This window comes from Bacillus rossius, chromosome 1 (genome assembly GCF_032445375.1).
Source record: "Bacillus rossius redtenbacheri isolate Brsri chromosome 1, Brsri_v3, whole genome shotgun sequence".
Lineage (NCBI taxonomy): Eukaryota > Metazoa > Arthropoda > Insecta > Phasmatodea > Bacillidae > Bacillus > Bacillus rossius.
This window is the reverse complement of record NC_086330.1, coordinates 259970369-259998182: the sequence shown is the minus strand read 5'-3', so window position 1 is coordinate 259998182 and position 27814 is coordinate 259970369. Positions and strand designations below refer to the sequence as shown.

Genomic DNA, 27814 nt, shown 5'->3' with positions numbered 1-27814 from the left:
AGAACAGACAAAATAAAAAAATTTCTTATTAATCGTCGCATAACTCTCATAGCATTTTTTCATATAGGCGTGCTTTGTTTTTTGTTTACTGTACAGAATTTTGTATGCATTTCTCGTACTATGTAATATAAACTATCGTAATAATGCCAAAGGTCTTGTATATTATACCTTTAACTAGTGATGGGATTTTCTATACTTCGATACATCGATACCTTCGATACTTGACGGTATCGCACAGTATCAAGTATCGAAACTGTAAGTTCGATACATTTTTTCGATACCGGAATGCTTGTTCATTTGTATTGAATTAAGTTTTGAGTCGCCATCGTACAAAATCCAACTACAGTAGAACCTCGATGATACGTTCCTGTTTCATACATTTCCCGTGTCGTACGCCGATTAATTTTGGTCCCGCCAAAAGTACTATATTTACAATGGTTTACTTTCCCGGAACATAAACTTATAAAATCATTAATTTCCCGTTTCATATGTTTTTACGAAGCGGAAAAGTCCTAAAATTCACAAATTTTTTTGTTATATTTCTCCTGATAAACTACGTTTTAATGCTTTTATTTTGAAAAACGTTAATTGTTTACCTTTGCAAACGTAAGACAATAACTTTATCGCACCATAGATATGGATAGTATCAGGAAGACTGTGCACTTCACTAGTGGCATCTATAGCACCAAGCGAGACTAGTGGCGAAAACTAGAAATGATTATGAAAATGGTGCACGCGCTTTACCAAGCCACGGATCTCATATTTTGGGCATTCATTAATCTTTGAACTGACTATACCTGTTTGTTATTGTTTTCTTACGATCGGATTGTTTTGTATTTTACTTTTCTCAAGTTAAAATTTTATTGAAAATTTGAAAAAATGAAAATACTTATTATTTTAATTCAAAACGATTATTTCTGTATGAGGTTCGGTTCGGCTCGGTTCAAAATTTCTTTGCTATGGTTCCATTCAGTTCGGTTCGAAACCAGAGAACTGAGGTTCGCCCAGCTCTATGTGATATAGACTTTGGAGTAATAAGAGACCACGCGGGGCAATGAAATGACAATGGAGCATTGAAGAAATGCACTGGTAGAAGGAAAACCCACGAAAAAAAACCAGCTGTGAACTGTAACGTCCGCCACTAATGTTAAGCACGAGGTTTGCCCATGTGGGTAATAGGTGGGAGGAAAGTGACTGTGAAAATGTTGACGGGTAACCGAGGACTGACCCCACAGCCACGTTGTTGGATCCGCGCATGCAGGCGATGGTCCACACGCGCTCCAACCCGTAGTTGAGCGAGGACTCGAGGCGGTATGTGCCGGCGTGCCAGACGCGCACCGTGCCATCCTCGGAGCCAGTCAGCACTATGGGCAGCTCCGGGTGGAAGCACACTGCAAACACACCATGCTTGCTCCTATAAAAACACTCACACACAAAAGAAACTAGCTGCGTACAGATATCAAGACATGCATCGCCCACAGCTAATTAATTTAATCCTACTAATATTATAAACACGAAAGTTTGTAAGTATGGATGGATGTTTGTTACTCTTTCACGTAAAAACTACTGAATGGATTTGAATGAAATTTGGCCTACAGCTAGCTTATAACCTGGATTAACACATAGAACCCATATTAATATGAAATTCCATCCCTAAGGGAATGAAAAAGTGATAATTTCATTTTATAACAGTAAAAATCATAGGTCATAGACATACAAATAGTGAGTGAGTATCATTTCTCTATGTCTGACACACGATCATACACATAGTAAGGCCTGGCAAATTAATATTTTTCTCCTTGGTGAGACCAGTCCGCTTAGTGGAGCTTGCAGCGGCTAGCAAAATAAAGGCGCTAATAACAGTTTTGTTCTTAACTCCGTCAATAGATAGAGTTGCCTTAAATTTTAAACGCACCATCGTTTGATGCGTTTGTCATGTCTTTAATTTTCGTTTGTTTGGGCCGTATGCGTTCCTATACCATTCATCCGATTGCGATGAAATTTTGGTGATTTCTTATGCGCATGCCCATGAAGGTTACTGAGACTGTATAACTATTTTTCAATAGTTGGAGCACGAATTGTGTCAAAAAAATGTGTTTATTTCATTTTATATAGCGGCACTTCGTCTGTTTTTGTTGTATTAGTGCGCACGCATGACATTATTTATTTAAATATAAAAGAGAGACAGAGATAGTGTGATATATATAGAGTGAGATAGAGACGGAGATATAAGTTGAGATAGAGCGAGGTATAAAGAATGAAATGGGTTAGATAAAGAGATATACCTATATATGTATAGAGCTATATAGAGACTTATATATAGAAGATATAGAGATAGTGGGAAGTATATATGTAGATATAAAGAGATAAATAGAGATAGAGAGATACATAGATGTATATAGATGTAGATAGAGATAAATATATATAGAGAGATGGATAGATGATTTGTATATGTGGAACTACTTCAAACATATTACAAAACAAAACTGAATGAGGCATTGCAATGCAGGCCAAGCATTAGCTAGATAATGGAATCTTTTCAATACTGTATTAGTAATCTCTTATTTTTCAGCTTTTTTCTATATTGCCTTATAAAGTCTAAATTACATACAGACCAGGTAAATAACTATAAACTGGCAGAACGTCTGTCGGGATCTGAAAGTGATATAAATTAATTTTCACACTTGACATTCAAATTAAGAAGACAATTAATTACTAACTACACCCTGTGTTCAGCCCGGGCAACGCCGGGTATTGCAGCTAGTACATTAATAAATTATAAACAGCAAGTGAGGTGATAAAATATCCCCTGAATAATGCTTGTGATTCAAATAACTACAGTCAAACCTCATAACAAAGTATTTCACTTTAAAAGTTTTCTCACTTCAAAGTATTAATTTTCGGATCCTTACAACATGTTTTACATTTATTTTCAGTTTAGTATAAATTACTTTTATATGATGTACCAAAACTGCACACTTCGTTAAGACATGGTGTAATGAAATTTAACTGTAACTATTAAATAATATCAATGAACTGACCAATTCGTAGTGGTACATAACTATATGTATACCACACACACACAGTGCTTGTTATAGCCATTCGTACATATGTTTTTGTTATGACATACCCAACTGATTTTTTTCTCCATAAACCATAATACAGATGCACACATATATATATATATATATATATATATATATATATATATATATATATATATATATATATATATATATATATATATATATATATTTGTATGTAACTATTGAACTACCATGGTGTTCACAAAATATGTGGAATACCAATTTCCAGACTCTATCAGGACCTTTTCATTCAATCTGCTTACAACATTTTAGTACAATTATCTTTTAGTAAACAATTAGGAATGCACAAAGGTCATATAAAATAAAATAAAAATGAAACAAATAGACCTACTACACAAGCTGAAAGCTTAAAACAATTTGGAAAAATACTGAAATACATATTTGTTTAACTGCTGGAAATAACAAAACATAGTAAAACAGTTTTAACTAACTTTTAGACTGTTATAAACCAACCAGTAGTTTATAGTAATTGATAATTTTATTTAATTTCAAAATTTGTATATAATTATTTGTGAAGTATTGCCACAACTTGTGTTTTGGGGAACTTTCTTCTTTTTCTTTTCATTATACTTGATAGTAAATTTTAACAACGATATCTTTGGATTTTAAATACTTATTTGCCTACTTCCTCTATTCTAGGTTTTGAATTAGAAGGTCGATGGAGGGTTTTTATTAGGAATGGTGAATTCGAACAGTGAGCATAAAAAGAAAATGATAAGCAGCAGATTTGATTCAGACTTCGAGATATATGACTCTAAAATTTATATAAAACTTATAGTATAGTTCATCGCTGCCAATATTCATTAAGAACTACATAATCGTCATCGAAGATAGTCAAGAACTACATAGTCGTCATTGAACATAGTCGTCATCGAAGATAGTCAATAACTACATAGTCGTCATCGAGGATAATAAAGAACTACAGCATTATCAAGAATGTGAACAACTGTCCTTCGTCGTCATCAAGAATCACCGGTTTGGAGACCCATCCACTACCAATCGCTGTCCACATCGGAACCAGTACAAACATCCAGCCGTATACACTGAGGGCCGCTGTTCCTGTGGAGCCATCATAGTGAAGATCGAGAACTAGGACATCACTACGTCATTACGAATGTAGTCACTGAGATGCGCAGTTCACGGTATAGCTGAAATACCCTATCTTAAGGTGGTATTGTCCTTAACTTGCGGCATATTCTGAGGTAACTATGAACTACGAGAACTTGTTACATCTTTCCAACTCCACAAGTTTCTAATTACATAGTAGCAGTACATAACCCGATAGCAGTTTATCAATCTTATTTCTGATTCACCTACTTACACCCATATAACCTGAGATACTAAGTAGGGTTGTGCGAGAATGAGATTTAAGGCCTCGAGAAATTTTCGAGAAAGAAAATATTTTTCTCGCGAGAAACGAGACGAGAATGAGAAATTTTTAAATAATCAAGATTTACTGTTGATATCACTTTCAAAATATATTGTTCTGTACATAAAACTGTTGTTTATCATATAGAATGTCAATTTAGTTGCCTGTGTACAACTGACATGCACCACACGTTATGTAAGCCTACACTAAATTATAAATAAACATTCACTCAATTAGGTAAAATTCTAGTAGCTAACATGTTAATTGTGGTTCCCGTTGACTTATCGCCACTTTTTGTGTAATACTGCCACACTGATATGTCCACATCTTCCATTTTACCGTAAAATCAAAGTTTAATTTGACAACAAAGTTTACTTCTGTTAAAATGTTATATTCCTGCAACACTTTTTTTTCCACTTGGTTACACCGCAGTTAGAGATAAAGCAGTATTAGGAAATTATTCTCATATTCCTAATAACATTTTACAGGCGTCACATTATTTATTCATACCCGCAGAGTAGCTCGCGTAAACGGGAAACTCTGGTTCTGTAATGAAAACAAAGAAATTGATACTAGGGAGGCTTTGGCGGGATTCATTACTCGTGACGTCTTACGACTGAATGAAACAAAGGTGGAAAAGGAAATGGGATGAACATAATATTTATTCTGCCTTTTCAACGGGTTTGAACACACACATTCACGTAATTTTACGTAATACAAGGGCGTGAATTGTTCTGCGTGTTCAATCCATTCCTTTACATTCCAGTCCATTTAAAATCACTTGACTTGCACATTCTTTTATTGGAAATGAAATAAGAAACGGAACAGCGAAGCAGACTCGGTCTGGCAGCATGACCACCATTCCCTTTTGTTCGTTAAAAAGTAAATTTTGTATTTTGCCGTAATAATCAACATTTCAGTATACTATTAAACATTACCGAACAAAATATTATGAGTACATTAAAGGTAATGCTTTTAATAACTTTACCATAATAATGTGTATGTAAACATAACCGATTTTGTAGGTTAGGTTCGAACGTATTTTATTATGTATTAAGGCTAGCCTACAAATGATGTAGCACAGAAAATAGCACACGCACTCGCACAGGGCACACGCACAGCACAGAACTTCAACCTACAATTAAATAACACACGCACAGAGAAATCGGAAGTTTATACAAAATATTTACGAAAATTAAAGGAAGTGCAGCGAAGGAAAAATTGGTAGCCTTGTCAGAGGAAAACAGCTGATATATGTGTTTATTTGTGTTGCGCGCGCTATGTGAGATGAATGGAAATGAAAAGAATTTGGTTTAAGGTAGCAAAAATCACAATTTCCCTCCAGGTCTCTGAACAATCGTACACTTCTAACCTTAAACAGAGTATCCTTCGAAAGGGTACGATGTTACAGACCTTTACATTGTAGCCTATGGCATGTTTACGTATTTAACACTTTTTTCTGCACAGGAACTTTCTATCTGTAGTTCTAAAATGCTATAAAAATCGTAACTATATAACTAAAAAATGTAAACAACACTAAATGAAAATATGTCGTTTTGGCGCCATTAAGGTAAACTGGCATAAAAATAATGTGAAACACTGAATTAAAATATATGACGCCTTGCAAGGTAATTCTATTCATTTACAGAATAAGAACTTACAGTTGATATGAACTCCTTGTTTGCACAAGGCATCAACGATCGCCTGCCACGCATTTTTCTTGGCTTCTTCATTTTTGAACCCTGCCAGGGTTTTATCAAATAAAATTGGGGTAAATATGTAGAGTAGCTGTATTTGGGGGAAAAAAATGTTAAAAATCAGAAAATACTTTTATTACCTATATGCTCTTTCACTTCCTCTTTTCATTAAACCCAGCGGAGATAAGAAATTCCAAATACTTTAGGAGATATCGAATTTTTTAATTTTCATAGTTGGACGATATTTGTTAAAGAAAATTTAAAAATTCCGAAAATACTTTTATTCTATGCTCTTTAACTTCCTCTTTTCATTAAACCCGGCGGAGATAAGAAATTCCAAATACTTTAGGAGATATCGAATTTTTTAATTTTCATCACAATACCTGTGTATTCATGCGGCATTGACAATTGTTTACCTGCCTCTAACTTAGGTGAGTTTTTAACGTTTCAAATTTTAATGTTTTATTTGTTATTTGGATATTGTTGCGCAAGTAATAAATTTAAAAAAAATTTCGTGAGTTCCTACTGTTCATCCTTTGTACCGGTTTGTTTTTATTTGATTTGATTTTTTATTTCATTCAATAGACCATACAATGGTATAGAATATGTAAAAAAAAATATACAAATAAACATAAATACAAACACACAAACAGGTACAAGAACAGTATTAAAATCATTAAAAAAATTAAAATAATATAATATAACAGCTGAACTTCCATGAATAAGCACCTATTACATATTATATATAAAAGAAATTATATATAATAGAAAAGTCATACATAAAAAAAAATTACGAAGCTACCTCCTGTTCATAATCGTCTATATTATAAAAAGCCTTATGTGCTAAATAAAGAAATAATTCCTTTTTAAATAAATTATATTGGTCCAATTTTTTAGAACTGATGGTAATTTATTGAATAATCTAATACCAAGGTCAGGTCAGTTACATTATAAATACTTTAAAACTAAACAATCATTAAAATTAATTCATATTATTTTTAATGTCCGTTTAGTTTGAAATAGGGATGGGGCGACCGAATCCAATATCCGCCGAATCCGCCGAATCCTAGGGATTCGAAGGTTCGGCGGGTCTGATATAGGATTCGTCAAAGGATTCGGTTTTTACTATTTACGGGGAAAAAATACAGTAAAACTCGCTTACGAGGTCCCGCATGGTAGGTTTTTCCGTATAAAGCGTTTAAATTGCCCGAGGTCTCGTCATTACGCCATTAAATGTGTGATATAATGTCCGTTAAAATTTTTTCTGAAACTTCTTGTCTCAAATAATGGCACACGTAAATATGAAGAAAAGACAAATGAACAACAACATACGAAGAAATATGGATGATATACCATAACTACAGTACAAACCCAATAGTTATTTTAAGATAATTACCATAAAAAGAACTAAAGATTCTTTGTAGAATACCATAATTACTACAGAAGCATGATAGCTACCATATTTGCACTATAGTTACCGTAACAACTGAGATGTATATTTACCGTGATAGTAATGTATTATTTATTTATGACATATTAAATTAAAGAACATTGTTAAAAAAAAAGGATGTTAAACTTTGATATGTACGGTTGGCACATGTTGCTAAGAAATAATGCGATCTGAAAGAATGCAGTACTACTACGAAAAGTGAAAATGGTACTCGTGGATTTTTAGGTTATGGCAGTCTTTCGTTTTTCAGTAATATCGGCCGAAAATTAACGAGCGTACTGTATCGGAAGTCGGCAGAAATGCCGATTCAACTATATATTGGCAAAATCGGCTTCTTCAATACAGCTCTACATTTAATGACATGAGTAAACATATTTCAGACTTCAGGATATTGAAAAAGACTTTAATTTCCATGTAGGTTTATTGTGTGTATGTTTTTTTTTTGCAAGTGTAAATTGAATGAAGTAAAATGTTTTTATTTTTGTTACTTTCAATTGATTAAACTTTAATGACCAGTTACAGATATTTATGACACTAATTTTGAGGTTAAGCAATTTTACTAAAGCATTCCAGCCAAGCAGGTTGCCAGCGAGAGACGCTTCTCTTTTGCTGGAAACACTATCTCCAATCGTAGAGCTAATTTAACTCCTGAACGTGCAGAACAAATTATTGTTCTGAATGATAGATTAAAGAACAGAATTTAATACTCTGTGACAATCTCTCTCAGAATTATTGTGCTGAAAAGTGGAAATGTTGAAACAATGTGAATGTACTTTTCAAACAACATTATTTTTGGTGCTAAGTTTGTTGAAGCTCAGTAAGGACTCCAGAAAAATTGACAAGGGTGAAATTTTTCCAAAGATATGTTACATTTACACAAACATATACTTGGTTATGTTAGTTGGATGATATCAGTTACTAATGAACCAATGGAAACAGGTAAGATTCAATGAAAAAAAAAAGTTTTTTTTTTTCTAGCAGTGCAAAATGTAAACACACTCTGTAAATAGTTACCCAAAATTAATAAGCCCACTTCATTTTAATACTTTATTCAAACATGATATTAAGTTTAAGATAAAAATAATTTCCCAAAAGTGTAACTGTACCACAAAAGCTCGAGCTCGGCTCGAAGTAAAATTCTTAGGCTCGCAGACCTCTAGCTTATTTATAGAAAAAATCCTAACCGCTAATCTGTACTAAAACTGAAATTTCTCAAGAAAAAATTGTTGCCTTTATATACACTTATACCAGAAATGTACCAAACTACATGTGATAAAGTCAAGGGACTTTTAGTGCAAGCAGAATACATCTCACTTACATTAGATATGTGGACATCATCTATTAAAAGATTCGGGTTTGGGTTCGAGATTCGGCTATTCCAGTCGAGGATTCGAGTTAGGATTCGGATTCGAGGAAATCAGGATTCGCCCCATCCCTAGTTTGAAAGTATTTATAATGTAACTGACATGACCTAATCAACCATTTTAATTAATTAGGCATTCACGAACACACGGCAAAATAAAAAAAAATGTGACTTTCGTATGATAGTACAGGTCTTGTATTGCAAAATAAAAACGGCGATATCTCTTAAAGTATTTGGAATTTCTTATCTCCGCCGGGTTTAATGAAAAGAGGAAGTAAAAGAGCATATAATAAAAGTATTTTCGGATTTTTAACATTTTTCTTCTCGCAAATTCCGCTACACTACCTACATATTTACCAAAATTGGTTTGCTTTCAACCAGGCAAACTAAACTTATGTCGAAATTAGTCTCTTCATTCATGTTGAAATTGAAGGAGACTATTTAACTTCCCGCGCCTAATATCAAAACAATAATGTACAAGTCTAGTCAAATTACGTACGCATTTAACATTTACAATTGCGCATGACCTCGGTGGTAACCGAGTTTTCATTGGTCAGCGAGCAGCGCACAGCGCACACGCACAGAGAATATTAAAAGTTGGTCAACTTTCTGTGCGTCGATCCTGTGCTATTTTCCCGTGCGTATGCTGTGCTCGAGTGTAGGTGGCGCAATTCAAAAACTTCGTTTCTATTTTCTGTGCGTGTGCTATTTTCTGTGCTAAATCATTTGTAGGCTAGCCTTTACGCTTACGTAATTTAAAAATTAAATACGGCAGTTTTTCTTTCAGGATAAATTGGAATTTCATATGACAGTTTTTATTCACATTTCGGTTATTGATAAAGGTTTTGGATGGTTGACTATCGGCTAGTCTAATATCTCTTAATGATTGCATCATGTTTGCTTTGTGTTCCGCCAAATCATTTTTCGTCCAAACAGGCAGACACGTTTGTAATTTTTAAAACATTTAAACTAAAATAATGGCAGTGTGTGTGTAATGTTGAAAATATAAAAATACAACTATCAATATCAAATTAGTTTCCATTCCAAATTGAGTTGTTACCGGTACCAAAAAAAAATTCTCGTTTTTTTTTTTTTCGAGAAATTATTTTTCTCGCTCGCTGTTCGAGAATGCAATATTTCTCGAAATTTTTCTCGAGGTTCGAGATCTCGCACAACACTAATACTAACTGAAGAGTCCCGATTGAGCTCAAATAAGTTAAAACTTTGCTACATTTGAATATAGCAATATTTGTAATATCAAGTTCCAAGATATTATTTCAATATAAATATTAGATTTTTATTTGAAGAGGTGTCCTATTACACAGGTTGTACAATATTAATCTTTTAAACAATTCTACTAATTATACTTAGTTATTTGAGTAAAAATTCACATTATAATGTTATAATGTGAAAAAAATTTCATTTCCAGTAATACAACTAGTAATATTACAACAGTGAATCATTTGTGTTATTCTTTGAATTGAAGTGAAAATTAAGATTAATGATAAAGTATGATTTTGTGTTTATTAATAACATACTGGATCACCTTAACGTAAAGTGTTACTGATTGTTATTGATTCAACACCAATAATCATAAACATATACTCAGAGATCATATATGTTCTTTAGAGTTTCTCAAATTTGGTAGTAACCAAATTACTATCTTTGTTGGTCAGCCAATAACCGGGCTAGTCAGATTGAAATAGGCGATCACACTGTTGTCCAATACATTTTCAGAGGCAGGTGAATTATTAATTTTTTTTTTTTCATACCTCAAGTATCAATCTCAGAAGAAGCTTTGTTTGGTAAGGGTAACAGCACACGCTTCAAGTGAGCAGTCACCTCTATGCATGTGGCAAAGAGTGTGCATGCAGTTTTACCATCGTGCTGCATGCAGTTTTACCATCGTGCTGCATGCAGTTTTACCATCGTGCTGCATGCACACTCTATGCATGTGGCAAAGAGTGTAAATGCAGTTTTACCATCGTGCTGCATGCACCTGTGAGACTGCAAGCAACAACTTCATAATTTTGTAATTGGAAAGAATCTTCAATGTACAAGGCTTGGGTGGTTTTGTAGATATTCAATTACAAGGTTTTGAAATACAGCAGTTTAAACAATTACTATTTTGTCTATGTTGAAAGGCTTAGAATAATGATTTTCAAAGGGCCAAGTGATTTGCATAGGCATCCCACAAATTCTGAAAGCATTTTTTTCTTCAGTGCGAAAACGGACTGTGAAAAAAATTAATAGTATTTTGAAAAAATATATTTGAAAAAATATATTTCAAAAAATCTATAGCAAACAATTAGGTTCAGGTAGGTTACCTCTTAAGTTACTAAAATATCTTGGGTTTATTAGGTACGTTTGTAATGAGATTTTACTGCAACAGAAAACAGTGACATCACTTCAGACGCCTGATGCTTCGTCTAGCCTGGACCATGAAGCTCATGCCCTTACCTGCGGATATGTTCTGTGCGTGCCCCTCCAGCGTCTGTACACACGTCTTGTTCTGGTAGTCCCATATCTTGACGAGGCGGTCATCAGCCCCAGATATGAGGTAGGGCTTGTCGCCTCCGTGGTAGTAGTCCACGCAGTTCACGCCCTTCTCGTGACCCTCGAGAGTGAAGTTGGGTGTGGACGAGCCCAGCTGCCACACCTGTGGGCCACAAGGATGGTCACAGTCACATCCTCGCGCATCGCTGAAACTCTCACGTGTTGCTTCCTGCCTGAACCACGATCAACAAAGCATGACCATAGTTACCAACATATAAGACCACACATCATGCTACACTACAATACATACAAAACTACAGGACTTACAAGACTAAATGGCATTTAAGATGACACTACATGACTACATAGATACTGGCGTGTAACTTCAGTGCCCTCAGTTACCTTAGGAGACCATTATGGTGCATCAACACTCAACACAAGTGTAGTCCAACGAAAGCATGATATGCAACAGTGCCACAAGATGGGGATTCTCCCTGAAGTGTGCCTGGCAATGTTTTACTGAGCATATTATTTCCTTTCTTTGTTTTGTAACCAATGGACTGTAGGATTCATAACTTTTTTGTAATAAACTAATAAGTAACCAGTTACCCATTCTGCAAGATGCATTAACTACACCATGTAAGTTTTACATTATCTGTGCACTCTTTGTGTGGGAGCCAATGCCGAGCTGCTCCGAACGGCAAGCCCGGCTCGGCAGTAGCTTCCAGATACTTCTGGAGCTCGATGCTCATTCATGACTGCCGAACCACCACCTTTGTTTCACTTATCGTTAAGACTGTTTCGTCGACAACTTTAAAAAAAATTGTCTTTGGTTTCGGGGCCAACCCTTTTTTCCGCCACATGGTTGACACCAGCATTGCATTTAACATTTAAGTTATTGCCTCAAGGCATTAACACCCATGTACTACCAATGTATTTTAGTTTGTGTGCAAGAAGCATCCCAAACCTTACCATGTTCCATTTGCTGTCACAGAACTTTTGACACAGCATTTTCTTTCTAGTTTCGACAATTTACATGCACACTGTGTTTTTAGTTTTATGTTCACCAGTAGAACATGTTCAAAGTAAGCACACTAATTTAGGTTGTGCTACCTTTCTTTGAAAGATCTTTCATTAAGATGTTTTTTTAAGTGCACATGCTTATTTGTTAGTTAACATGTATTCCCTAAATAGGTAATATTTTTAATTTCAATAAAGCATGCCTGGTGTCCTACAATCGGTGTTGGCATCCCAGAGACCTACATCTGGAGTCACTACTTTTATGAGTCCGCTAAGTGTAAAAGACCTCAATGCCCTACTGGTAAGGACCTGAAAAAAATCGTGATCGCAATAAACTTAAAAAATAACGTACTGTATTCACTCGCGTAATGTCCGCCCTCGCATAATGTCCGCACCCTTTATTTATATATCCTTAAAAGAAAAAATTAAAAATTCGCATAATGTCCGCACCAGTCGTCTACGGCGGGCAACACAACTTTGGCCACCCCTAAAGGACGCAGTACGAATGGAAAGTTGACGGCTCTGTAAACAAAGCCGTGACCTTGAGCTGTCCTTTCTCTCCTGTTCTGAAAGGGTGGGGAAATTCATTGAACTGAACAAAGCACGGTCAAAGGCCCCGCCCGCGTATAAGCCCCCCTCCTTGTTTTGTAAACATTTTTGAGAAAAATTTAAAAACGTGTTTTTCTGGGTTTATCTGAGGGCAGGGCAGCTTGGCATGCATCAAACAACAAGCCATGTATTGTGAGCGGCGGGAGGTGATTTTGTAAGTGTCCGTTCTCAGTAGGACCGTCGAGAGGCATGCCAGACGTAAGCAGTTAGTCCTATCTCAAACGACATAAAGATAAAGAAAGCTGGTCTAGCGCGCTGCCGCTGTGTTGATGTGGAGTGTTGTCGGTGAAGAAGAGGGGAAGTGAAGGAGGAAGGGAAGTGGGTCAAGGATTCTAACACTCCTTTGTCTGGTTGGTTGGCTAGTTGGCAGGAGGGAGGTTAAGACACGCCTCTGCCTCTCTCCCCTCCTGTCAAGGCGCTGCCTCTGCCTCTCTCCCCCCTGCGGAGTCGTTGCCTCTCTCTTCCTTCTGCCGCGTCGCTGCCTGCCCCGCCCTTTATCATTAGAACAAAGACGCACGACTTGAATAGAACACAAAATTTTGTATTTTTGTATTTTTCCTCCTATAATGTCCGCACCCCATTTTTTGGGCCAAAAATGTGGTCAAATTACTGCGGACATTACGCGAGCGATTACGGTAAATTGTGACTTATAAAGTTAAAGTGATTTTCTAATTTTTTCCAGTCTTTTTTACGAATTTCTAGACAAATAAATTAATGTTACGTTATCACATCTTTCCAATTAAACATATCTCGAAAGCAGTGAAATATAGAAAACCAAATGCATAGAATAAAATCGCTTGAAATCTATTTTCAAACAAAAAAGGTATGCACTAAATTTTTTGAATTTCAAAAGTTTTAATTTTATTGACAAATTTTCACACGACTGCTGTGCCGGTGTTTTGTACCTCTTCTCCCCAACACCAAGAACCATCGCCGTATTACATGCCAGGCCGAGGGATGGAACAACTTAGGTGACAAAACTACACGCTCTGCGTATAGACCTTGTTTCTTATGCAGTTTTGACAAGTGTTGTTTTTCTTTACGGCCTTTGAAATGTCGGCAGAGAGCTGGAAGAGCTTAGTTGAAAAACTACATGCTCTGGATATAAACTGTATTACTTATGCTTTTTTTTTACTGCCTTTGAAATGACAAAGGGTAACACTTCGGAATTTCCTTGAAAAGGGAAGGAGGAAGAGCGCTAATGGAGCTATCGCAGGATCCTTCTCTCTTTCTCTCCTCTCTTTGCTTTTGCTGTAAAGGCCAACACATACCACCCCCGTCCATCCCTGCCCTCTTTACTATTGTTCAAACATTTGCTTTCCAAACAACGTCTTTTATGCTGCAGCAACAAAACAATTTTTTTTATAACTGCCTGCTTGGGGTTTTTTAATATAGGCAGTGTAAATAACACCATTATCAATATTTCCAGTCTTAAACGTTAATTGCTCCACATAAATGCCAAAAAATGTGGTTAGTGCAAGGCAACGAGCTGACGAGTTTGAAAGTGAAGTGTTTATGTATCCAATTTACAGTAATTGCAGATGATGAAAGTGTGTTCCCTCATGCCACAGGAATCCTTAAACGAGACATGTATGTTGATGACCTAATCACTGGAGTTTTGTGTCCAGAAGCTGCAGAAACACTGCAACATGAGCTCATACAATTGTTGAAGCTAGGGAAGTTTGGGCTTTGGAAATTCATGAGTAATAATGCTAGTTTGTTGTCATGGATGTCACCTGAGGAGGTACAACCTCCTATGGTGCTTTCGTTTGATCGTACTAATACTGCATTTGTTTCTGTACTTGGTCTTCAATGGCAAACACAAACTGATGCATTCACTTAACAAAGTTGTGCCAACCAACTCAGGTCCATCTAAACGATCCATCCCCTCAGAATTGTAAAGTGTGTTTGACCCACTGGGAATGCTGTCCCCCGTCACATTTCTTGCAAAGGACTTTATCTAGAAACTGCAGGTACTGGGAATATTGTACCACCTGATGACTTTGTTGTAAAATGAGAAAGGTTCAGAGATGAAGTCGGTGAATTGGCAAGTATTTGCACACCTCGTTGAATAACTTTGTACAACGCCATGAATCATGTTACACGGTTTCTGTGATGCCAGTGAAAATGGGTATGCTGCTGTGGTCTACTGTCGTGCAGTCAATACAGTGGGTGAAGTTACTATGTGTTTAGTGTTGGCAAAGTCCAAGGTTACACTCTTGAAGAGGTATCTGTGCCCAGATTGGAATTGTGTGGTGCAGTACTGTTGTTAAAAACACTTTCATTTGCCTCACAAGTTGTAACTTTCCTGCTGTTCATGTGTTTGCATGATCAGACTCCACAGTGGCACTCACTTAGATTGCTTCCTCACCGCATCGGTCGAAAACGTTCGTCGCCAATCGGGTCACAGAAGTGCAGGAAAATACTAACCCTCACTGGTGGCATCATATTTACAAAGAAGACAACTCAGCTGACTGCGCCACCCATGGGTTGTATCCTGGAAGTTTAGCAACACAGGTCCACAGTGGCACTCACTTGGAATCCCAACACAGACTTGAGAAAAAGGTGATTTTGATTTCTGCAGCCGAGACTACTGAAGCACTAGCAATTTGGGTTGCCAAAGTGCAGAGGGAAGCATTCAGCCAAGAGTTCAGCTTGCTCCAGCAACAGGAACATCCTGTCAGCAGCTTCGAAGATTATCTCCTTTCATTGACCAAATGGGAGTCCTCATGGTGGGTGGACAGCTGACGAATGCCAGTATCAACTTTGACAAGAAGTATCCAATCCTCTTACCCAAGAAGCACAGTCTAACAGAACTTATAATTCTGAATTTTCACGCATTGAACCAACATTGTGGTCTACAAGCTCAGCAGAATATGCTCCGGCAAAAGAACTGGATATTGACAGACAAGCTAGTGCTATCGTTGTTTTCATGCTCGACCTATCCCTGTAGTCCAGCCGATCAGTGACCTTCCTGCAGCACGTGTCAATCAGGTGAAGCCATTTGCCAAAACTGGTTCAAACTATGCTGGCCCCTTTTGATTGTGATGGCTAGGAACCGGGGAGCAAAGGTTCATAAAATCATAAGGCATATCTCTGTCTGTTCCTGTGCCTTGGGACCCGAGCACTGCACCTGGAATTGGTATCAGACCTCTCCACGGAAGCATTTATTGCCACCTATAAGCAGTTTGTTGCTCGTAGGAAAGATGTTCTCATATGTACAGTGATTGTGGTACAAACTTCGTTGGTACTCACAGTCACCTGAAAGAAGAGTTTATGTCTTCAGCTTCACACCAGAAAGAGGTTCAGGAAGTGGTCACTCCAATGGGCATCACATGGCACTTCAATCCACCTGGTGCACCCCACTTTGGGGGTATTTGGGAAGCAGGGGTGAAATCTGTGAGACTCATCTTGTAAGTGTAGTCAGTGATCAGTTGCAATAATTATGAAGAGTTGAACACAGCGCTGGTACAGATTGAAGCAATTCTCAACTTCAGGCCGATCTCACCAATGAATGAGCTCTGATCCCAATTACTTAACACCTTTAACCCCAGGACATTTTCTGACTATGTAATCATTCTTTGTCCTCCCAGAACCTGATGTGATTATGGTGCCTTTGAATTGTTGCTAACATTGGCAGTTAATTCAGCATTTTCATATGAATTTTTAGAAACGTTGGCACACGGACTATCTCCATACACTGCAGCAGTGGCACAAATGGACCGACTTGGAGACAAAGGTTGAACCAGGGGTCATTGTCCTTCTGAAGGATGACAGGCTACCGCCTCTGCAGTGGTGGCTTGGACGTATCAGAGGTATTCCCTGGTAAAGTGTACGAGTTGTGTCAGTTCGCACAGCTAGAGGTCTTCTTAAGTGACTGATAGTCAAGGTTTCCCACTGCCTAAATGCACCTAAGCACTAGGCTATGAACTGTAAATAGAATATTGTTGTAAAATAAGTACATTTTAGGTGGGCAGTATGTTAGATCTATAGGATGTTTGAAACTCCCGCCAAGATGCGGTGTGGCTCCGGCCAGGCAGTGTGAAAAACATGGCAGTACTAGACTAGGCGGTAAGCGCATCAGTGCCTTATTTTCGGAATAAAGCAGTTATTTAAGAGTATAATCAAGTGTTTCCCCTAACTAGGTGTGTACGTGGTAAGAGATCTTCGTACATGTGCAGTTTGCTTCCATGGAAGTGCTCATCGTAAGTTGCAAATGAAACAATAACAGTTACTACAAAAAAAAAACCACACACACTACTATAATATATATATATATATATTAGAGATGGGATTTTTGAATATTGGATTCGTCGAATATACCGAATCCTATGAATTTGAGGATTCGTGGGATTCGAGGTGGGTTTTTTAAGAGTTTTACCGTAAATACTCGTGTATAGCGCGCCCTTTTTTCCCTCAAGTAAAGGGAAAAAAACCAAAGATGCGCACTATACACAGTGGAAAAAAAGTGAGGGGGGAGGCGGGGATGCGTTAACTGCCGGGTGATGGTTGACATTTAAAGGGAAAGATTGCAGGAGAGTGCGTTTCTCAACCCTCACTCTTCCATCACTCTCTTCATTTTCTCTCTCTATCTCGTTCTCCATTCCCTTTTAGTATGGCCTTCCCCCTTCGCTGTAAATCACTCTGCTCACACACACACACACACACACACACACACGTGCGCACGCAAGCTCGCACATCATGGTCTCTTGTTTATTTTTAGACCTCCCCCTCTACAGAAAACCAGCGCAGCAGCTAGTAACAGTGCCAGGTGGAGAAATGCCACTTCGCCACTTGTCGCCTCCAGCAAGCGAGCGAGGAGGGGAGAGAGGGAGAGAGAGAGGGGGGGAGAGAGGGGGAGAGAGAGGGATAGAGAGAGAGGGATAGAGAGAGAGAGAGAATGTCACCAGTCCCCCGCCCACTTCCTTCGCTTCCTCGTCCCAGCAGCTACCTGTGAGTCATCTAGTCCTCCACGCCAGCTTAGCAACGGTGACGGGAGTGGTGGTGTTTAGTCCTGTCAACTGTCAAGGTTACTTGATGGTATAGTCCCGTTCCTGCCTGCCTCCCTCCCTCCCACCCGTTCCAGTTGTGACGATACAGCGCTTCATTATCTTCCCTCTACACAACAGAGTTTAGCTTGCTCGTGTCGTTTCAGATGATACAGTATGCCACAAAAGTTTCGCTTTCAGGTGGAAGAGTATATTAATTTAAGTATTTTCCTGACACATCACCACACATCAATGCAAGTAATCATTTGTTTCATAAGTAATTACCTAACACGTACCACAAAATGTTAGTAAAATTTATTTATGGGGGAAAAAATTATAAATTTTTTCTTTGGAATTTGTTGCAAAAATCGTGGTGCGCACTATACACAAGGGTGCACTATACACAAGTAAATACGGTAGTAATTGAAAATTGTAAACTTAAACTATATTATTAAGGTAATGGAAATCGCACAAACATAAGATAAACTACGCTGCATTTCGTCAAATAGCATAACTACTCGATCATTTCCAACCTTCAATAATAGAACATTGCAGAAAAAAACGTAACTTTTTTTTAATGGTGTCTGTTATCCAAACGTATTTTATTGAAAACATAGGAAGGATTAATTTAACAGAGAATTAAACAGATACAAACTTGCGTGTGTGGTTTTTGAGGTTATTTGCCTCTATTTAATATCAGGTGTATACACTATGCACATATTTTATAATTTTATAAATACACATGTGATTTTTTTTTAATACATAGGCCTATGTAATTTTTTAAAATAAATGTGTGATTTTTTTTAATAACATGTGGTGAAGTTTAGTGTGGTACTGGGATTCGAGATTCGATGACAAACACTGAGGATTCGAACAAGGATTCGGATTCGACCAAAATGTGGATTCATCCCATCCCTAATATATATCTTAACTTCAATGATTTTCACATTTTATATAATGGTAACTTAAAATTTTTAAGAGGTATAAAAAATAATACAAAGACTATCAACCTATCATTACTTATGTAAATCTATAATTTAACTGAAAAAAATAATATGTAATATTATTTCCCTCAGAAAATTTTCACACCCAATCATATGTAAATTGGAGTACCTGGAGAAAACGCACCAGCTCAAACAACGTACACCATGTTTTCCATTTTGAAATATCTGGGTTTAACCACACCAGAAAATAAATACAGTACATAAAAGTTGTGCAAATATTGGTTAGTGGTATTGGTACCAAAATTATTATAACACTAATTTTTAATTTTGATAAGAAATCCCTTAGATGAAATTCAATGAAACCAAAATGTTTGAGTTAGTTGAATATTTGAGTACCTTATGATTTTTCAGTTAGTTATATAAAAAAAATTGTACTAGTTAGGAGTAAATTTTATTTAATTTTCAAACAAATTATTGCCTTGTGGTGAAACACTAAGCATCACTTTAAGAAAACCTTGATTTTACAACAATTTATGTTATAACTTTGCATAGAGTTACCATTATACAAATACTGCTTATGTTAACTATCCAAATGAAAATTAAAACAATATCTGAAGAATTATCATGAAAATGAAATCAAAAATATTCTTCATTAAGGATGACCTCTTAATGAAATTTTTTTTTCTTATCAAGAAAAAGTTTCTTACAGTTTTAGGCAATAAAATAAAAAAAAGCTTTAAATTTAAATACAAAATATTCACTATTTGGTACATTCATCAAACACTGCAGAAAAACCTTTCACTAAAACTTATTTCTAATACGAATTTAAAAATTCCTAAATTTCAAAACATAAGCATAGTGATATTTATAAATGTGATTTTCTTACATTTGGGATATCCTTTTATTTAAGGTGAAGACAGTGATGGGCAAATTAAATTCAATTGTTTTATTTTTGAGGACAATTTATAATTGAGGTTGTCTTATAGTGAGATTCTCATTTTATTCCAGTTATTCTTTACCACTGACGTAGTTTTACATTCAAGGAAGTCTAAAACATATTTGTTGAGCATCTTATATTTCAAGGCATGCTGAACCCTCCAACATTTATTAGAATACACCCTGCATGACTATATATGAAATTTGCTTAACATTTAAGCATTGTAAAAGCTAGTTTAAATATTCATTCTTTCCTTTAAGAAAATTATAAAAAATTTCCTAACCAGTAAAAAAATTTCATATCTAAACTAAAAAAAATGAGCATTACAAACTCAAATAATCATTTAACCAAAATATTTATTTCACTAACTTCCACTAACAGAATTATTTGTGAAATAAGAAAGTGATTATTCCCAATTTTTTTTTATTTATACCTTTCAAAAAAAAGTATTTGGTTTTACATTTAAGACAACTTAGTTTTAAAATCAGTTTAAAATTTTTTTTTTTTTGTTTAATGGCTCATCAAGCGCGAGGTCAATAGACGATAACTAGGGACAAGATTATATGTTGAATTGCGACAAAAACTGAAATAACACAGAAAAGCATGTCAAAACATCACATAACACCAAAATGCACATTAAAACTCCTACAGCTCCGAAATGCAAGTTATATCATGGAATTAAGTAGCATTTAACCAAAATGTAATTCAAATTATAAAAAAAGGCATCTTTTAGTGTTTCAAATTCAAGGAATGTCATTATTTCGAGACAAAATATTGTACCTAAGTGCATGAAACAGAAAAATTAATTCAATTTGTTTTATTGTGCATCTCTTATTTCATCACTTTCAAACCATATTTTCTCAATGATTTATTTTCATTGTTCATAATGTATCTGTTTTAGACTAATTTATTATAAACTATATTATCGTACAAATGCAGGAAAAAAATTTTTTGGTGGAGTAAGTATTATTCCAAAAAGCTTTTAAAAATCCTCTGTATTAAAAATGAAATTGGACTAAAAATTAAACCATAAAATCTTGTATCTAAAGATAACACACAACTACTCAGAACAAGGATTTTGAGAAAGAGGATGATAGTGGCAATGACCTACAGCAAGTAACCATCCCAGTATTGCCTGGGTGGTTTTGGGAAACCACAGAAAACCCGAATCAGGATTCCTGGACCCAAAATTGAACCCGGGTCTTTGGAATGAGAGTCCATTTGATCAAAAAAATTTCACTGTGGACAAGAGTACACATTTTGTACACCATTGCATTTGTACATCAGTCCAGGTTTCCTACGATAAACAAATGCCATGGTAACTATGTCTACTGCTAGGTGACGAGTCACCTTGACGGTGCGGTCGAGTGAGGCACTTGCGAACGTGTTGTTGTCCTTGGGATTGATCACAATCTGCATGACATAGTGGGTGTGGCCCTCGAACACCTGCTGGCACGCCCACTGCTTGTCCCAGTTCCACAGCTTGATCAGCATGTCGTCTGCACAACCCCACAAGCACAGCTGCCCACCTCAGCGAGTACTCTTCACAGCCATGTGCCTTCATAAACTCAGTCTAAAATGTTAACCTACCTGGGCAAACATACAGTGGGCAGAGTTTCAGAAGAAAACACGCGATGTGAAAACTGCTCAAAATATCAGAATGGTGTCTGTTTACAAAACGTTTTTATGGTGGATGAGTGGTTTTGTTTCCATATTTCAGTTTTCAAGTGTATTTTAAGAGAGAGACAAGGGACTTGCATTACACCTTTAATCTTAATTTCTCCACTATCTAACGTTATGGTTACCAATGAAATTTTATAGTTGCCCTATGCATGACGAGATAACTGCACGCCAGTTCAGAGATGCGCTTAGAGGCAATACAACTAGAAGCATCAGTGAGCATCACATTTTTCATCCCACCTCACAAACACAGATACACCTCTGACTAGGCGGGTCCCTTAATTCGAAAAGAATCTGGAGTTTGTCACCTGCCGCAGGAACACAGTGGTCAGATCACTGGCTTTCCACCAAGGATATCCGGGTTTGATTCCCGTAAGGTCCAACCCAGATTTTTCGCAAGTGGGAGATGAGACGGACTTTGCCGTGGCCAGTATTAGTGTGAAAAAGCCTTTCTTCAAATCACACTGATCAGTATCAGTTTACATTCATATCTTTCAAATTACTTAATTGCAAACTCATGATCACTTATTAAGGAGTACTTTTCACCAAGCAAGCTGGCACCTCCCGGAGCTACTCACCACTGCTGGTGAGCAGGTACGGCTGCGTCGGGTGCACTGCGATGCAGCGCACGTAGTCAGAGTGCGCCTCGAAGGAGTGCGCGCGCTCCAGCGTGTTGTAGTTGAACACCCGGACCGTCATGTCATCCGAGCCCGTCACAATCCAGTTCTTGCGCGGCACGAACTTGGCCGCCCGCACCGGCAGGTCGCATACCTAAGATGCCGGTAAGGAAGCGCCATTAAAAAAAACTATGTCTAGTCCCAGTTTATTCGCATTGACAGGAACACGTTCAATTCCCTGCAGCACTAAAGGGAACTAGATCCAGTCCAAGTTCTTTTTTTGTGGAACGTACAAAGTTTCTAACAGGTTATCTAATGTATTTATTCATTATGCAGTACCATTGTAAAAAGGGTTAGTATTTTCCTTGTTTCATTAGGTCAGATAATTTTTTCACTGATGCAAAATATAAAAGGATAGAAGAAAACTTGCAGCTGTACATTTTTCATTTGTTAATCAATTATTCAATTTATGTCTTAGATGCTACAGTTTACAATCTTTTTTAGTTTATAAACTGGTATAAAAAATCTTTTATTCAAATTACACATTTGTTTTGCATTACAATTATTTTTATTTATATTTCTGATAAATGATTTTTACCAGAGTACATTAACCTGTTAAAAAGTAAAAACCAAAGAAAAATGACAGGTGATTACACCACGCACCTTTAAGGCTTTGCTTCCTCCGACATATTCTTTTATCTAGAGCAATAAATTTCTGCAGATTGAATGTTGAGCTTTATGGGTTTTTTTTCTTGTAGCCAGATACATGATATATGGCACCTGCTGTTTGTAAAAATCAATCAAATATTGATAAATAAAATTTTTGGCTGACGAACTGTGTCTTGGTCATTCATCAGAAGTACATTTTCTGGGTTCCCACAGATGGGAAAAAAAAAATAAACAATATGATTTATAGTTTCATTATGCAAACATTTCTTTATAAAATCTGAAATGAGCCCAAAACAAACAATCAGACATGGTGGATGAAGCAGAGTCCTGGGCTACGTGCTGCCAACCTCAAAGGACTTGACGAGCTGCTGGCTGTCATGGTTCCACACGTGCACGTTGCCGTTGTAGAGGGACGCCAGCATCCAGGGCTCCGTCGGGTGCAGGTCGACACACTTGACCCGGTCCGACCGCGCGGTCAGCTTGCGCTTGATGTCCAGCCGCAGCGGCTGCGAGCAAACCCACGTCTAGCAATCAGCGAGAGCTCTGGTCCAGTCACACGCTTCATTTTATCTCTTTGTCACCCCAACAAAATATGAATAATCATTATACATAAATGTTCCAAAAACTACAATAAATAAATAATTTTTAATAATTATTATTTTATAATTAATTTATAATAATTATTACTAATAGGGCCTTCTTATCCATTTAAGAAATGTAACAATTTTTAACTCAAAATTTATATATCTAAATAAAAATAATAAATTTCATACTTTATTCAACCATTCATTCCAGTCAATAATTAAATGACTAATGATTATGCTACCTATGCACAGTCAAAATACTGCTGCCAAAAAATTATTATTCACTGGGCAGGTCAAATCTTGAAAAAAAATTTCGAAAATATTTTTTTTAAATAAAAAGCTGAGTATCTGCTAACTATTAACACTTAACGGCATGGAATGACTAAGATACATATCTGTACATACAAAAAAACAAAAACTATTCCACCTATAGAGCTGAAATAATAATTGGTATGAAAAAAAATACATGAGAACAGGCATTTCAAAATGTTTCAAGTTTACTGCCAATTAATGGCTTGCAGTACCAACAGGATTACAATTATTCCCTAAATTAAGCATTACTACAGCCAAAACGTTGGTAAAATCAAACTTGAAGACCACTTGTAATGTTTAAAAATAAAATTTTCTACAAAAAATATTTATTAATATTTATCAATATCATATACTGTTATCAAGAAATTATTTCCGGTGGAAAAAAAACTAATTACGATAACTGCTTTGTGGTGTTTTATTGATATCGGTAGGAACTATCTAAAATAAAAAATTAATTATAATAATAATTATGAGTTCAGTCCATCAGATTGTTTAGCAACTAAACGGACATCCTACCCATCAACGGGTACCAAAAATAGTATTTTATAAATTAATTTTTTAACAAACAATTTTTCTACTTACATTAAGAAATTTAACATACTGAAGATTTAGTTTTGCCATAAGTTTATATAACTATAAAAAACATTTTTTCTAAATTAAAAGAAAAGTGATTTTTATTGTCATAATATTGGTTTCGGACATTTTAAACAGATACAGTTCCATATCAATACCTGCATTGGTCTTAAGTGAATTTGACACGAGCTACTGGAGATGATACTTCTGAGTTACCAGCAGATATGTTAGACTATGGTGGATTGTGATAACACCGAAACACAAGTTAAAACACCTGTCATAACAAAATGGAAGATGAGGTAATCATTATGTTAATCTTGTTATTGAATAATTATTACAAATATCGGTGAAATTATTCCATTATGTATCCAAGTTTATTCTGTATACATTGATCCTGTGGTACAGGAAACTAGCCGTTTTAATTTAGCTCATTAAAAGATCCTGGATGTTACAAAAACTTGTGATTTAACAACAAATTATTATCATTAAGTTGAATATGAATAAAAAATTCATTTCACAAAACTGATATATAATTAATGTTTGTATTGTGATATACAAGTTTCTGTTGGGCAGGATCTTTCAACATACTAAATTAAAAAAGCAAGCACAGGATCAATATACACAAGATCATGCCATCAGGATGAAGGTAAAAAAATTGGATACATGCTACAAAACATATACCTACCTAATGATCAATCTCATCATCTTCAAAGTTTTGTATCTCATATCCAAGTCTATCCCCAGATCCTAATGGCATAATCTTGAATATATTTATCTTGTGGTACATGATGCTTGCCATTTTAATTTAATACATTGAAAGATCCTGGATACAACAAAAATTGTGATGAAATAATGAATTATGATTGTATTATCAATGAATTATTTTTACTTCCTAACTTGGTTTGTATTGCAATATTTTTGTTATGTCCAGGATCTTTCAACATACTAAATTAAAACAGCAAGACGATCTACCACAGGATCAATCATACAGGATCATGTCATCAGGATCAAGGGATAAACTTGGATACACAATATGGAACAATTACCGTACGGTACGTCAAATTCCAACCAATCAAAGTGTTGATGGTGGTGATCGATGTCGAAAAAACAACCCACACGGTGGACACTGTTTTTGAAGCGCTTCGTCATGGTGTCAAAAACAATGACGAGGAATAAGTTGTTTACATACTTTATGCTGAGAAGTACACAAATAATTGAGGTTATTAATTTGATAGTTTAATATCCATGTGGCAGAACAGTTTGTATAAATTAAAAAAGGTTGTAAATGAGTTTTTGAAATTATTATGTACATTTTTGTTTGTTTATAAATATTTTTCTTTTGAATATTTAGTTGTTAAGCTGCATGGACAAAGCTAGAGTGCGTAGCAAAAATGTGTCGGTCACCATTCACGATAACACTCTGCTCTGTTGTGAAATGGCAGGTGACATTTGTCATCAGCAGAAGTGAAACATATCGTGCCATTATGAAACCGGCTAAAAGATAAGAAGTGCTAACATTAGAATGGATCATTTACCAAAACTATAGGTGGGATAAAAAAAAATGAACCCAAGAAAATCTACCAACACAATACAAAGTCCACCATGTTCCACACTTGTCTTTAAACATGCTGGGAATAGAACATAAAATAATTATTATCTAGAGTAGTAACTTTTCCTTGAGAAACAAAATTCCCACTTTTTTTTTTAGTTGTGTTAATGATTTGATACTGTAAGTGCATCATTTCGAAATACCGGGTATTTTATTATGTGAGAAAAATGTTATTTGCCAGTAAAATGAACGGTTAGTGACATTAAAATACTATAACTGTTAATTCATACTTATAAGTGAATGATGCAGTAAATGTAGTCAACGTGAGTTTTCATTAAATTGTAAGACGGAGTAGGTGTGCGAGTGCTGAGAATACTGAACAGCAAATCGGATATTAACCGCCGTTAGAAGGACTGGAACATTTGTTAAGTGGCTACAAATTGCTGCTTTATAACACACGAAATGAATAATAGTACCCCCAAATTATATTTATACACGGTTGACATATATTTTGACACAAAACCGACTCCATGCTTATAACTAAAGTGAGACACTGTACATACCATTGCTACGTAGCTGTAATTTACACTGTTTTTTTTTTTCTGAAAATAACTTTTTCTATTCAATAAGGGAGCAGAAAATAATCAAACCTTACGCATTGGACTTTACGTCAAATTATTATAAGAAATCAACACGACTACCGTTCCACGTTTCAGGTAAACAAAATTTCTTTTTTTTAATATTGGTAACCAGCAGAAAGCCAACATCAGTAAACAAATTCACAGGTGAAACCACTCCTTGAGTGATAAAACTTAGTTCACTGTCAGGTTTTCGTCTCAAACTATATTTCACATACAGTTGGACGGAAAATATTGGACAAATGATGAATTTCAATATTCTCCACCATATAAAGTTGGGTAGATACATGTTTTAAATCTTAGAATTATATAAATTTTTTTTTATTGAGAAACCTGAAGCTTTTAGTTTTTAAATTGTTGTTTTAACAAAAATGCATACATTGCTTTTTTAATTTTTTTTACAAAAAACACACCATATTTTGGTTATTGCAACTTTAAAGTCTCTTAAATAACACATGTGTTCTGACGTCGTCCCGACCATGGCCTCTAAGCCCGTGCTCATGCCGCAAGTACCAGATCCCAGTTTCGGAGCGCACCCCTAGCCCAGCGGGAATGAGTCAGGCGAGCGCCTCGGGTGTGACCCCAATAGACATAAAGAAACTTAAGGGCACGGAACCCCGGGTGCTCGAACCCAAAAAAACAATTAAGGGACAAGACACTAGGACACAATTATTAATTCCCAGACATTAAACAAGTGCGTCGTATCCACTCCTTGCGAGCAGACAACGAACCTCATTAACATTCATCGCGGCCACTGGCCATAATTAAAGTGCCTGTGACAATGATCAAGTCGGATTAGGAGAAATCCCACTAATACAGTTCACGGGGAGACAATATGTTAATAAATTTACAGTCGCCAAATTGATTCCACAATTCAAATAATTAAATACTCTAAAACAATTGTTAAGCCTTAACCACCCAATTACCAGGTGCTACCTTTTAATTTAGCACCTGGAACGTGTTTTTAGCTTGTAATAGAGCAAATTAAGTTAATGTAAGTTTTTGGCGCCGACTCACAAAGGAGGTGAAGGTTTCCCTCCCTTGCGAGGCGGCCAAGTTCGGCAGTCTCCAACCACTCCGCGCCAGGTCAAGACGTGTGTCCGTGAGCAGCCTTCCACTTTGTTTCACCGATCGTTCATTCTGTAGTAACTTTAATATCTAAACCTTTTCTTTTACTGTATAGCTGCTCACGTCGACTCGGCGTGTATTTTG

At 36.1% G+C, this 27814-nt stretch overlaps 1 protein-coding gene across 2 annotated transcripts in view; it reads right to left on the bottom strand.

The window, feature by feature from the left end:
* The window catches only part of LOC134527517 (coatomer subunit beta'), a 163301-nt gene extending 136530 nt beyond the window's left edge, over positions 1 to 26771 (bottom strand). The window contains exons 1-6 of one of the 2 annotated variants that reach the window (XM_063360253.1): positions 26528 to 26771; positions 23294 to 23452; positions 22239 to 22431; positions 21331 to 21479; positions 11447 to 11645; positions 1229 to 1391 (exon numbers count right to left, since the gene is read on the bottom strand). In XM_063360253.1, coding sequence (XP_063216323.1) covers positions 1229 to 1391; positions 11447 to 11645; positions 21331 to 21479; positions 22239 to 22431; positions 23294 to 23452; positions 26528 to 26530 — 866 coding nt within the window. In that variant the 5' untranslated portion in view covers positions 26531 to 26771. The remainder of the gene's footprint in view (positions 1 to 1228; positions 1392 to 11446; positions 11646 to 21330; positions 21480 to 22238; positions 22432 to 23293; positions 23453 to 26527) is intronic. The other variant, XM_063360252.1, reaches the window with a different exon arrangement.
* Positions 26772 to 27814: the final 1043 nt, after the last annotated feature.